This window comes from Salvelinus fontinalis, chromosome 9 (genome assembly GCF_029448725.1).
Source record: "Salvelinus fontinalis isolate EN_2023a chromosome 9, ASM2944872v1, whole genome shotgun sequence".
Taxonomy (NCBI): Eukaryota; Metazoa; Chordata; class Actinopteri; order Salmoniformes; family Salmonidae; genus Salvelinus; species Salvelinus fontinalis.
In genome coordinates this window covers 16,134,529-16,148,431 of record NC_074673.1, presented here as the reverse complement: position 1 = coordinate 16,148,431, position 13,903 = coordinate 16,134,529, and the positions used below count along the sequence as shown (strand labels likewise).

Sequence of the window (13,903 nt, the reverse complement as noted above, 5' to 3'; positions counted from 1 at the left end):
GGCCCATGTTGGCTCCGATGCTTCCCACAGTTGTGTCAAGTTTCCTGGATATCTTTTGGGTGGTGGACCATTCTTGATATACACAGGAAACCGTTGAGCGTAAAAAAAACTGCAGCGTTGCAGCTGTTGACATACTTACCGGTGTGGATTTAGATAATGGATCATAGCTTTCACCTGATTTTACCTGGTCAATCTAAACTCAGTTAAAAAGAAACGTCCACTCACTGTCAACTGCGTTTATTTTCAGAAAACTTAACATGTGTAAATATTTGTTTGAACATAACAAGATTCAACAACGGAGACATAAACTGAACAAGTTCCACAGACATGTGACTAACAGAAATTGAATAATGTGTCCCTGAACAAAGGGGGGTCAAATTCAAAAGTAACAGTCAGTATCTGGTGTGGCCACCAGCTGCATTAAGTACTGCAGTGCATCTCCTCCTCATGGACTGCACCAGATTTGCCAGTTCTTGCTGTGAGATGTTACCCCACTCTTCCACCAAGGCACCTGCAAGTTCCCGGGCAATTCCTGGGGGAAAGGCCCTAGCCCTCACCCTCCGATCCAACAGGTCCCAGATGTGCTCAATGGTATTGAGATCCGGGCTCTTTGCTGGCCATGGCAGAACACTGACATTCCTGTCTTGCAGGAAATCACACACAGAACGAGCAGTATGGCTGGTGGCATTGTCATGCTGGAGGGTCATGTCAGGATGAGCCTGTAGGAAGGGTACCACATGAGGGAGGAGGATGTCTTCCCTGTAACGCACAGCGTTGAGATTGCCTGCAATGACAACAAGCTCAGTCCGATGACGCTGTGACAGACCGCCCCAGACCATGACGATAAACACGAATCCGACCATCACACCTGGTGAGACATAACCGCGACTCGTCAGTGAAGAGCACTTTTTGCCAGTCCTGTCTAGTCCAACGACGGTGGGTTTGTGCCCATAGGCGACATTGTTGCCGGTGATGTCTGGTGAGGACCTGCCTTACAACAGGCCTACAAGCCCTCAGTCCAGCCTCTTTCGGCCTATTGCTGGCAGTCTGAGCACTGATGGAGGGATTGTGCGTTCCTGGTGTAACTCGGGCCGTTGTTGTTGCCATCCTGTACCTGTCCCGCAGGTGTGATGTTCGGATGTACCGATCCTGTGCAGGTGTTGTTACACGTGGTCTGCCACTGCGAGGATGATCAGCTGTACGTCCTGTCTCCTTGTAGCGCTGTCTTAGAAGTCTCACAGTACAGACATTGCAATTTATGCTCTGGCCACATCTGCAGTCCTCATGCCTCCTTGCAGCATGCCTAAGGCACGTTCACGCAGATGAGCAGGGACCCTGGGCATCTTTCTTTTGGTCTTTTTCAGAGTCAGTAGAAAGGCCTCTTTAGTGTCCTAAGTTTTCATAACTATGACCTTAATTGCCTACCGTCTGTAAGCTGTTAGTGTTTTAACGACCGTTACACAGGTGCATGTTCATTAATTGTTTATGGTTCATTGAACAAGCATGGAAACAGTGTTCAAACCCTTTACAATGAAGATCTGTGAAGTTATTTGGATTTTTACGAATGATCTTTTAAAGACAGGGACCTGAAAAAGGGACGTTTCTTTTTTTGCTGAGTTTGTCATGGAAAGAGCAGATGTTTGTACACTGTAATGTTTGTACACTCAGTGTAATTTCCCCCAAAAAATGTGTTTAAATATAACTCAGTTTTTGAATGATTTATTTTATACAGTCATTATTGCTCATCTTTATCAAGGGTGTCAATAATTGCAGACCCCACTGTATATCTGTATGAGACTAAGGGCTCTATTCAATCCGTATCGCGTAAGTTCAGCTTTACAGCTTGATTTCAATTTAAAGGCAATGTTCCCGCTTTAGAGGAGACTTTATTCAGGGTAAACGTTGCTTATGTCATCTCAATCAGAAATTACCTTTACATTTCTATCACGTAAACTGTAACGCTTCAGCTTTACAGACTGAATAGAGCCCGTAATGTCATTATCAAATCAAAGTTTATTGGTTGCGTACACAGATTTGCAGTTGTTATCGCAGGTACAGCAAAATGCTTATGTTTCTAGCTCCAACAGTACAGTAGTCCAACAATACCTACCAATAAAAAACCATACACACGTAATAAAATTAAAACAATTCAAGAATATCAGAACGAGCAACATCTATACACATAGTGGTATGGACAGTATATGAATAGAAAAGGTGTGTGCAGCAATAGTTATGGGATGAGCCATGACTAGAATACAGTATATACATATAAAGTGGGTAAAATAGTATTTATCCTTTTATTAAAGTGACCAGTGTTCTATGACTCTATGTACATAGGGCAGCAGTCTCTAAAGCGTAGGGTAGAGTACCTATTGGTAGCCGGCTAGTAACACTGACTAAAGTTCAGAGCAGTGTTGACTGTTTAACAGTCTGATGGCCTGGAGATAGAAGCTTTTTATCAGTGTCTCGGTCCCAGAGTTGATGCACCTGTCAGTCTCCATCTTCTAGATGGTAGCGTGATGAACAAAGCCGTGGCTCGGGTGGCTGTGGTTGTAGACAGGCAGTATTGACTTGGATCACTCCATTGACCGTGACCCTCTCTCTACAGGTGGAGATAGCAGACCTACAGCAGATACTGGCTTCCAAAGACTCTGAGATCGAGGGCCTTCAGAGCCAGCTGGTCTCCAGAGGCCCAATGACCAATGAGAATCCAGAGAGAGGTAACCTTACCTGTGAAACACACATCATACATCATCAGTAACAAACACCAGGGGACTGACCACTTGAATGCATAGTGTCATTAATACAGCTGGTCCACCTCAAACTAAATATCATCCACTAACGCTTATTCTACTGTCAGAGCAGGGGGAAACTTTGAACATTTGACATTTGATTATACGAACTAATGATACCAATTGAACCCAAGTTATGGTTGTTTCGAGATTGAATTTGACATTAAGCTAGTCATCTGCATGTGTAATGTCAGGTATGGTGCCTCATTGAAATAATACCTAACAAATGCCTTCTCTCTGCGCCCTCCACTGTTGTCTCTTTACTCTATGCTGCCCCCTGCTGTAGTGGAGGTCTTTAGGAGACTGCTGACAGACCAATGTAAGGCTCTAGTCTGACTAAGCTTGTGTAATTGTGGCCCTGGTGCAATTCTGCTCTGCCGTCACTGCCTCTCTGTTCTGCTGTCTAATCCACGCTGGCATGCTGTCATGTCTGTCACACCCATTTCATCAGCCCTGGCAGCTACAAAGGAGAGAAGGGGGAGGAGGGGAGGGAAGCTCTGACACATCCTCCTCATACTCACACTCATGAGAACAGTCACTCTTCTTTCCCATAGGGCTGTTCATTTAGCTCTCGTTTTGTCACCTATGAAGCTAAAGGTCACTAGGCCAAACATATGAGCCCTGTTCAGAATTTAATGGTGCAATCTGAAATATTTAGGATAAAGCTGGACAATTGTCAGTTAATGACATGCCCATTGAAAAATAGAACTTATAAATGCCTCATGAGCTCATGATTACAACTTGATTCAGGGGTGAACGGGGACCAGAAATCGGCCCTGGCATTTTCTTCCTTAAAGCCCTTACACCAGCTCTTTTTTTTTATAGATTATTACTCTCATGATTCACAAAAATATTTATTTTTATTTTTCAGACCAAGAATTCCAAAGGTTGAAAATGGGGATGGAGTCTTTGTTAGCGGCAAATGATGAGAAAGTATGTTTTGAAAACTCTGTTGAATAGTGTGTATATTGTGTTATTTAACTGATAATGCCCGATAAGCCAGTGTTTGGAGGATATGTTTGTTGAGGGTCAGCAAACTGTGCCAATATATCCTCCAAACACCGGCTTTGAGGCCTTTATCACTTTTATACAGGTTACCAACATATTCAAATAATGATTGACATATTTTCATTAAAACTGTTATTTTAATAAAATTTTTCATACTATTTCATCCCTCCACAAGATATAATTCCAACACAAATCTAGGGTTGCTAACCAAGCCGGCTGGTTGTTCGTTCTAAATGTTCCAGTGCCATACTGCCTGGCAACGTTCTTATCCCTTGCTAGCTAGCCAACTACAGCTGACTTACAGTTACATCAAACAGTGCAGACAGAATAACAACAGTAGCTGCATTTGTTTAAGCTGTTTTCTAGTGACATTTATTTGGATACATCCATAACAATGAGCTAATGAGGCGCGATTTTGCCTGGCATAAAAATGTGCTCTCTCGTCAGGACACTGTTGTTCAGAGGAGCTAGCCAACAACACAGCTAACACAATCACTAGATTGCGCAGTCAGATGGAACAGAGTAAATAGGCATTTTAACATCATAGATTTAGCCAGTGGTAACTTGTGGAATAGACACCGGTTGGAATGCGGTTTTAACCAATCAGCATTCAGGATGAGATCCACCGTTGTATTAACATATTGTAATTTGTTGAAGTTGTACAAAGTGAAGGTATGTTATTAAAGTCCTCTCTATTTGTGTCAGGACCGTCACATAGAGGAGCTCACTGTTCTCCTGAGACAGTACAGGAAGATGAAGGAGGTGATGGCCCTCGCACAAGGTAATACACACTTACTGCTTCTACACACTCACTGCTTTTATACTGGGCACACTCACTGCTTATACACACGCACTCTGAGGTAATAAACATTCAAGTATTTTTCAAACAAGCTTTGTAAATAATTCAAAGAATGTTGAAGATGGTATGCATTGAATGATAATGTTTAGGGGTCATAGCACTGCATTACCCCTTTGTGTGTGTGTGTGTGTGTGTGTGTGTGTGTGTGTGTGTGTGTGTGTGTGTGTGTGTGTGTGTGTGTGTGTGTGTGTGTGTGTGTGTGTGTGTGTGTGTGTGTGTGTGTGTGTGTGTGTGTGTTGTGTGTGTGCTGCATGTGTTTAGTGTCCAGTGAGAAGCTCCTTGTTGGGAGCAGTGAGGAGGAACTGAGCGGGAGTCTGAAGATGAGAGCTCTCACACATAAAGCTCATTCAGACATCATCCGTTCAGAGGTAAGAGACCTCTACGTGCTCCTCCTCTGGGAACCACTAAACACAGTACTACTACAACCTGCATTTCTCAAGTACTCAGTGCTTGTGCCTGCCTACTCTTACATATTTTCATAGAATAGAACTAAAGCACTGAGTAGTAGTACACTCCATGCCTCTGCGCTCACATACCATGGCAGTGTATTAGCAGACTGTTCAGTGTGCATACCCAGTACCTCTTGGTCTAAAGTGTGTGATCTCTCCCTACTCAGATGTCTTCCAGGTGCTCCTCTCCTCTGTTAAGGTCTTCCTCATCCTTCCAGAAAGAGCTGACCTCTAGGTAAACAAACAAAAACCACTGACCACACACATGGAGGAAGAATTCACCAACAGCTTTGTATTGTTGCTGCTGTTGTTGAAATGACATGTACTTAGGAGAGGGTGACCAAACGTGCATGAAGGGCATATGTAACCCTGGACACCCAAACACTTGCAAGCACTTTCTCTCTCTCACACACACACACACACACACACACACACACACACACACACACACACACACACACACACACACACACACACACACACACACACACACACACACACACACACACACACACACACACACACACACACACACACACACACACACACACACCTTTTGCTCCAGCCGTGCTCCCTCAAGTTTACTGTGTTCTACTGGACCTGTCCCTCTGCTACAGTATCCAGACCTCCCTGGAGACGTCCATGGTGATGGTCTCCCCAAGCGATGCTGGCTGCTTCCACAACGGACAATGGCAAGTAGAACTGAGGCTACATGGGTGTGACAGCCAGGCTGCTCTTTGTTTTGGTTGTCTTTTAATTAGGAGCCCACTAAAGTGGCTGTGAGTGTCACCCTGTCACTGTGATGTCCCCGCCTGGCACAAACAGCCCTTTCAGACCCCTTCTCCTGTAGAGCCCAGCCTGTCACATCACATTACCCACAGTCCCTTCTGGGAGGTAGTGCCACAGACCTCAAAGAGCACAAACTAAGAGTTTCCAACTCTTAATTCTACTGCACTGAAACCGTAACTCAAGTTAAACTACTTTACTCTTGTAGTGCAAGTTGGGTTTCAATGTTGTTGTTTTTCTCGATAGGTCCCAGCCACAGATGCTTTCAAGCAGCCTGGAGGAGTTACAAAGCGGATCGTTACCAAAGGTTTCATGATTTGCTGTGTTTTGATTGAACTTTAAGACTGTAATATATCCATGTGAGACATGCAGCATGTGCTTCATTTGTATTTGACCAAACACATTAGAAACGTTATGCGTGCTCTAACTGCAATACATAACCAATACGCTTCTGATGACTGTTAACCTAACAACAAGTGATAAACACATAGTGCATTCTCACACTCTTGTTGTTTAGTTGATACTGTCAATACATCAGTCTACTAACAGTGTGTGTCTTCTCTTCATTACATGCACGGTCCCCCCTCCTGTAGCATGTAGTGGGTCAACCAGTTGAAGCGTTTTCAGAGGTATTTTCCACTGAATGATCTCACCAGAGCCGCTAACCTTTAACCCTTAACCTCTCACAAGCTGACTTTATCCTAGCTGACCTGAACAGAGCCATGGGTTGACCTGAAACTGTCAAATGTAGTCGCGATCATACTCTCGATGCCTTTAGGGCTTATGAAACTAGCCTTTGGTCTGTTGTTTCTTGAACACTTGTGACTCCAATGGCAATCCAATTGAAATTACAGTGATGTTGTCATGAAAGGAAAACATATCAATCTGATTCTTGTGTTCTGTAATGTACAGCAGTAGCAGTTCAACTGAAATCAAATGTCAACAGATGCCATTTCATTGAATTTTGAATAGACTCGTGACTTGCCTGTAACCATGGTTCCCCCCACTTACAGAATCGGCACATGGAAATGAACAAATATCAGACCCTACCAGGGAAGCTGTCTCGACTGGACTTGAATGAGGATCAAGAGCAGTGTGCCACACCAGTCCAGCTCTCCCCTGACGATAGCGAGGACAGTGAGTTGAACCTAAGTAAGTTACATCTTAAAACACTGCTACTTGTCCTTTTTATCATCAGCCTACTAGAATGTTTCAAACAACAAATAACAAAATCTTCCTAGGGTGTATACTATAAATAAATCATTATAAACTGGTTGGTTCAAGCCCTCAATGCTGATTGGCTGACAATAAAAAAACATTTATTTTGACTGCTCTAGTTACTTTGGTAACCAGTTTATAATAGCAATAAGGCACCTTGGGGGTTTGTGATATATGGCCATTATACCACGGCTAAGTGCTGTGTCCAGGCACTCCGCGTAGCGTTGTGCATAAGAAAGCCCTTAGCCGTAGTATATTGGCCATGTAGCACACCCCTCAGGCCTTATTGCTTAAATACACTTCTATGGCTTGTTACAACAATGGCACTGTTTCACTATTCTCTCATACTGTGGTTGGTTTGTATTGGGGCAGCTATTCTCTGCATTCTCTCTCACTCTGTACTAATCTTTCACTTGGTTTGCTGCTGTTCTGTTTCTCCTGTCCTTTTTTTTTGCTTTGCGTGGCTTTCTGTTTGTGTTATGGCTGAAGACCGCTGCAGGAGTGCCAGCGCTCCAGCTTTAGGTACCGTGCTACTACTCTGGCAGAAGCCCCATGCATGTCAAAGCACCAAGCCCCTGTTTTCACTATGGATTAAAGTTGTGACTAAACTCCAGCCTGTGCTGGAGGGTGTAATACCCTCAGTGAGTCAGAGAGAGGCGTCTCGGATTATGCCTGACCCTTTTTTTTCTCCTCACATACAGTAAATGAATGGTGTTGCAGTGAACCCCTCCCAAAGCTGACTACCCTCAAAAGCAGGGCTACTTAGGCGATGTCACGTGCGGCGAGGGTTGCTTGCACAGGGATAGACCTTGTCTTAACTGGCATAACCATCCACTGTAAACAACTACAGATGCAACATGATAACCCATTCGCCTCAGGCTGTAATTTAATTTCCCTGTGTGAAATATTTTTATTGAATATGCAAAAGAGGAATTTGTCTTCACAGATTTGAATTGGCATCCACTAAGACAGCGTTTAAATTGCATTAAGCACTCTGTATGAACACTTTGTGACATCTGCTGATGTAAAAATGGCTTTATAAATACTGAAAATGTTGGAGCGCACAAACAATGTTAATGTGTTCCTGTTTCACTTCACACTGGGCTAACCTTTGGCATGATCTATTTGAAATGTGTGGGTCCTGCATAGACCTTAACTGTAGGCCCTAAAGAATGAAATAAATACAGTGTCCCTTAACCTTTGCATGACTTACTTTCATGAAGAGAACAGTAGGGACATTTTTGAAACAGTTTGAAATAGTAGTACAGTACTTATTTAACATAATCTCCTGCTCTCATAGGAAAGTCGGAGAGACTGGATGAGTCCACGCAGTCGGACCTGTCCCCCCTCTCGTCTGGAGTGGACTCAGGAAAGCAGTCTCCTGTCTCCCCAGAGAACAAGAAGAACCACCTGGGCATCAAGAAACTCTGGGGGAAGTGAGTACATGTACAGAAGACACACACACACACGTACACACACACACACACACACACACACAGGAAGGGCACACTGCTGAATCAATTTAGAGATATTAATTCAGAGACTAATGGTAGAAATGGGAGATATCTGATACAAGTTATCCTGGGTAGAGGAGGTGGCCTTGCAAAGGTACTGTGTAATTCTTAGTGAAAGACTAATGATGTATTCTATCTTCTCTACCCTAGGATTCGGAGGACCCAGTCTGGCACCCTGCAGAGAGAGGACCTTGAGCCTGGAGAGTTTAAGAGGGGGGGACTGAGAGCCACCGCCAGCCCTCGTCTGGCCCGGACTGGAGAGACGTTGACCTCTGTGTGGTATGGGACAGACAGGATCACAAAATACATTTATACAGTGTATCCTCTTAAACATGTGCATGTGAAAGAGAATATACAAAAAAGCCAAAGTATTTACATTTAGTCATTTGGCAGACTCTCTTATCCAGAGTGACTTACAGTTAGTAAAAATATTCCAGTCTTGATGATCCAATTGTCTCTCCTCTCCTGCAGGGATTTGAAGACACCCTTCTCCAAGTGGACTCCGGAGCAGGTCTGTTGCTGGCTAGAGGAGACTGGGCTGGACCAGTATGTGATTCTGGCCCGACATTGGGCCAACAGTGGGCAGACCCTCCTCTCCGCCTCACCACAGGACTTAGAGAAGGTATAGTCAAAAAAAGTACACGGTTTACAGAACATAATTGGAAAGTTCTTTGTCAAATAAGCAAAGGAGATCCTTCAGGGAACATCGTTGTTTGGATGCAAAGGAGATCCTTCAGGGAACGTCGTTGTTTAGATGCAAAGGAGACCCTTTAGGGAACGTCGTTGTTTGGATGCAAAGGAGATCCTTCAGGGAACGTCGTTGTTTAGATGCAAAGGAGATCCTTCAGGGAACGTAATTGTTTGGACGCAAAGGAGATTCTTCAGGGAACGTTGTTGTTTGGACGCAAATTAGATCCTTCAGGGAACGTAATTGTTTGGACGCAAAGGAGATCCTTCAGGAAACGTAATTGTTTGGACGCAAAGGAGATCCTTCAGGAAACGTAATTGTTTGGACGCAAAGGAGATCCTTCAGGAAACGTAATTGTTTGGACGCAAAGGAGATCCTTCAGGGAACATTGTTGTTTGGATGCAAAGGAGATCCTTCAGGGAACATTGTTGTTTGGATGCAAAGGAGATCCTTCAGGGAACATCGTTGTTTGGATGCAAAGGAGATCCTTCCGGGAACATCGTTGTTTGGATGCAAAGGAGATCCTTCAGGGAACATCGTTGTTTGGATGCAAAGGAGATCCTTCAGGGAACATCGTTGTTTGGATGCAAAGAGATCCTTCAGGGAACATCGTTGTTTGGATGCAAAGGAGATCCTTCAGGGAACATCGTTGTTTGGATGCAAAGGAGATCCTTCAGGGAACATCGTTGTTTGGATGCAAAGGAGATCATTTAGGGAACGTCGTTGTTTGGACGCAAAGGAGATCCTCCAGGGAACATCGTTGTTTGGATATAAAGGAGATCCTTCAGGGAACGTTGTTCTTTGGATGCAAAGGAGATCCTTTAGGGAACGTTGTTCTTTGGATATAAAGGAGATCCTTTAGGGAACGTCGTTGTTTGGATGCAAAGGAGGTCCTTCAGGGAACATTGTTCTTTGGATGCAAATTAGATCCTTCAGGGAACATTGTTGTTTGGACGCAAAGGAGATCCTTCAGGGAACATCGTTGTTTGGATGCAAAGGAGATCCTTCAGGGAACGTCGTTGTTTGGATATAAAGGAGATCCTTCAGGGAACGTTGTTCTTTGGATGCAAATTAGATCCTTCAGGGAACGTTGATCTTTGGATGCAAAGGAGATCCTTCAGGGAACATTGTTGTTTGGATGCAAATTAGATCCTTCAGGGAACATTGTTGTTTGGATGCAAAGGAGATCCTTCAGGGAACATCGTTGTTTGGATGCAAAGGAGATCCTTTAGGGAACGTCGTTTAGACTCAAAGGAGATCCTTCAGGGAACGTCACTGTTTGGACTCAAAGGAGATCCTTCAGGGAACATCACTGTTTGGATGCAAAGGAGATCCTTCAGGGAACATCACTGTTTGGATGCAAAGGAGATCCTTCAGGGAACATCGTTGTTTGGATGCAAAGGAGATCCTTTAGGTAACGTCGTTGTTTGGATGCAAAGGAGATCCTTTAGGGAACGTCATTGTTTGGACACAAAGGAGATCCTTCAGGGAACGTCATTGTTTAGATGCATCATTCTCATCACCATCTAGTTCTATCTGTCAAGTTCTCAAGAAGCCATTTCGTTCCTCCTTTCTCGTCGTCATGTTGCTGGACTTAAGTCTTTGTTGGTTTTAGCAAGTTTGGAGCTATATTTCACATGTAGCTTCACTCATTGTTTGTATTTTACAGGTTCCCGTACCAAATGTCATACCAATGTACGCAGGACAAACTCTTTTGTTTGGATCTTAATCACAATTGTAAAATAGTGTGCAAAGTGATTCCAAATTTAGTCATTTCCAAAACTGCCATTTCCAGCACTCATCTTGTAGAAAGAGATTGTGTTCATAACCTGGATTAATCTTAATCTTGGTATCAGGAAATGGGGATTAAGAATCCACTGCACAGGAAGAAGTTGCAGTTGGCCCTCAAGTCCTTCAGCACCAAAATGACTGAGAAATCCTCTGAACTGGACCACATATGGGTCACACGTATGTATCAGGACACGGTAGAAGTCATCAACATATTCACTCAACATTCAGCAAACTTGGTGCTGTTTTTCTGTATAATCAATCCGGCAAAATTGGTTGTCATGTTGTTTGTCCTCAAAGGTTGGCTTGATGACATTGGTTTACCTCAATACAAGGGTCCGTTTCACGAGGGAAGAGTGGACGGCAGAATGATTCAGTACTTGACAGTGGTAAGTACATTCATTGGTTTTCATTATAGTCTTACTAGTTGTTGTCTCACTGTCTCAAGGGACCTCCTTTTTAAATACAGTTTAAATAAATAAATACAAATTAAGCAAACGTGAAAGACTTCTATTTGATGTGTCCCTCAGAATGACCTCTTGTTCCTGAAAGTGACCAGTCAGCTCCATCATCTCAGTGTGAAGTGTGCTATCCACGTCCTCCACGTCAACAAGTTCAACCCCAACTGCCTAAAGAGAAGACCTGGAGATGAGGTGAGACGTGTGTGTGCACGTTCTATAGGAGGTTTTCTGTTTACACAATATATACAGTTGAAGTCGGAAGTTTACATACACCTTAGCCAAATACATTTAAACTCAGTTTTTCACTATTCCTGACATTTAATCCTAGTAAAAATGCCTTGTCTTAGGTCAGTTCCCACTTTATTTCAAGAATTTGAAATGTTAGAATAATAGTAGAGAGAAGGACTTATTTCAGCTTTTATTTCTTTCATCACATTCCCAGGTCATCAGAAGTTTACATACACTCAATTAGTATTTGGTAGCATTGCCTTTAGATTGTTTAACTTGGGTCAAACGTTTCAGATAGCCTTCCACCAGCTTCCCACAATAAGTTGGGTGAATTTTGGCCCATTCCTCCTGACAGAGCTGGTGTAACTGAGTCAGGTTTGTCAGCCTCCTTGCTCGGCACACACTTTTTCAGTTCTGCCCACAAATTTTCTATAGGATTGAGGTCAGGTCTTTGTGATGGCCACTCCAATACCTTGACTTTGTTGTCCTTAAGCCATTTTTCCACAACTTTGGAAGTATGCTTGGGGTCATTGGTCATTTGGAAGACCCATTTGCGACCAAGCTTTAACTTCCTGACTGATGTCTTGAGATGTTGCTTCAATATATTCCTATAATTTTCCTCCCTCATGATGCCATCTATTTTGTGAAATTGATGCCATCTATTTTGTGAAGTGCACCAGTCCCTCCTGCAGCAAAGCACCCCCACAACATGATGCTGCCACCCACGTGCTTCACAGTTGGGATGGTGTTCTTCGGCTTGCAAGCATCCCCCTTTTTCTTTCAAACATAACAATGGTCATTATTGCCAAACAGTTCTATTTTTGTTTCATTAGACCAGAGGACATTTCTCAAAAAAGTATGATCTTTGTCCCCATGTGTAGTTGCAAACCGTAGTCTGGCTTTTTTATGCCTGTTTTGGAGCAGTGGTTTCTTCCTTGCTGAGTGGCCTTTCAGGTTATGTCGATATATGACTAGTTTTATTGTGGATATAGATACTTTTGTACCTGTTTCCTCCAGCATCTTCACAAGGTCCTTTGCTGTTGTTCTGGGATTTTCACTTCTCGCACCAAAGTACGTTCATCTCTAGGAGACAGAACGCGCCTCCTTCTTGAGCGGTATGATGGCTGCGTGGTCCCATAGTGTTTATACTTGCGTACTATTGTTTGTACAGATGAACGTGGTACCTTCAGGCATTTGGAAATTGCTCCCAAGGATGAACCAGACTTGTGGAGGTCTACAATTTTTCAGTTCTTGGCTGATTTCTTTTCATTTTCCCATGATGTCAAGCAAAGAGGCACTGCGTTTGAAGGTAGGCCTTGAAATACATCCACAGGTGCTCCTCCAATTGCCTCAAATGATGTCAATTGGCCTATCAGAAGCTTTCAAAGCCATGACATCGTTTTCTGGAATTTTCCAAGCTGTTTAAAGGCACAGTCAACTTAGTGTATGTAAACTTCTGACTGGAATTGTGATACAGTGAATTATAAGTGAAATAATCTGACTGTAAACAATTGTTGGAAAAATTACTTGTGTCATGCACAAAGTAGATGTCCTAACCGACTTGCCAAAACTATAGTTTGTTAACAAGAAATTTGTGGAGTGGTTGAAAAACGAGTTTGAATGATTCTAACCTAAGTGTATGTAAACTTCCGACTTCAGCTGTAGCTGTGTTTTGCTGTGACAATATAGGTCAAATGAAGATCCTACATCTGTAGTTGTGTTTTCTCATACATGTTTCATATTTCCTGCTAGAACAAGACTTCTCCCTCGGAGGTGGTTCAGTGGTCTAACCACAGGGTGATGGAGTGGCTTCGCTCAGTGGACCTGGCGGAATACGCACCCAACCTGAGGGGCAGCGGGGTGCACGGTGGCCTCATCGTAAGTAACCTGAGGGGCAGCGGGGTGCACGGTGGCCTCATCGTAAGTAACCTGAGGGGCAGCGGGGTGCACGGTGGCCTCATCGTATGTAACTTGAGGGGCAGTGGGGTGCACGGTGGCCTCATCGTAAGTAACCTGAGGGGCAGCGGGGTGCACGGTGGCCTCATCGTAAGTAACCTGAGGGGCAGCGGGGTGCACGGTGGCCTCATCGTAAGTAACCTGAGGGGCAGCGGG

At 43.7% G+C, this 13,903-nt stretch overlaps 1 protein-coding gene across 4 annotated transcripts in view; it reads left to right on the top strand.

The window, feature by feature from the left end:
* LOC129862162 (liprin-beta-2-like) overlaps positions 1–13,903 on the top strand; it is a 121,591-nt gene that overhangs the window by 102,398 nt on the left and 5,290 nt on the right. For 3 of the 4 annotated variants that reach the window (XM_055933556.1, XM_055933557.1, XM_055933558.1), the window contains 17 exons: positions 2,609–2,720; positions 3,079–3,111; positions 3,664–3,725; positions 4,506–4,581; positions 4,921–5,027; positions 5,276–5,343; positions 5,726–5,800; positions 6,141–6,201; positions 6,488–6,523; positions 6,908–7,046; positions 8,413–8,548; positions 8,777–8,905; positions 9,098–9,248; positions 11,171–11,282; positions 11,403–11,491; positions 11,633–11,755; positions 13,544–13,669. In XM_055933556.1, the coding sequence (XP_055789531.1) occupies positions 2,609–2,720; positions 3,079–3,111; positions 3,664–3,725; positions 4,506–4,581; positions 4,921–5,027; positions 5,276–5,343; positions 5,726–5,800; positions 6,141–6,201; positions 6,488–6,523; positions 6,908–7,046; positions 8,413–8,548; positions 8,777–8,905; positions 9,098–9,248; positions 11,171–11,282; positions 11,403–11,491; positions 11,633–11,755; positions 13,544–13,669 (1,635 nt within the window). The remainder of the gene's footprint in view (positions 1–2,608; positions 2,721–3,078; positions 3,112–3,663; positions 3,726–4,505; positions 4,582–4,920; positions 5,028–5,275; positions 5,344–5,725; positions 5,801–6,140; positions 6,202–6,487; positions 6,524–6,907; positions 7,047–8,412; positions 8,549–8,776; positions 8,906–9,097; positions 9,249–11,170; positions 11,283–11,402; positions 11,492–11,632; positions 11,756–13,543; positions 13,670–13,903) is intronic. The other variant, XM_055933559.1, reaches the window with a different exon arrangement.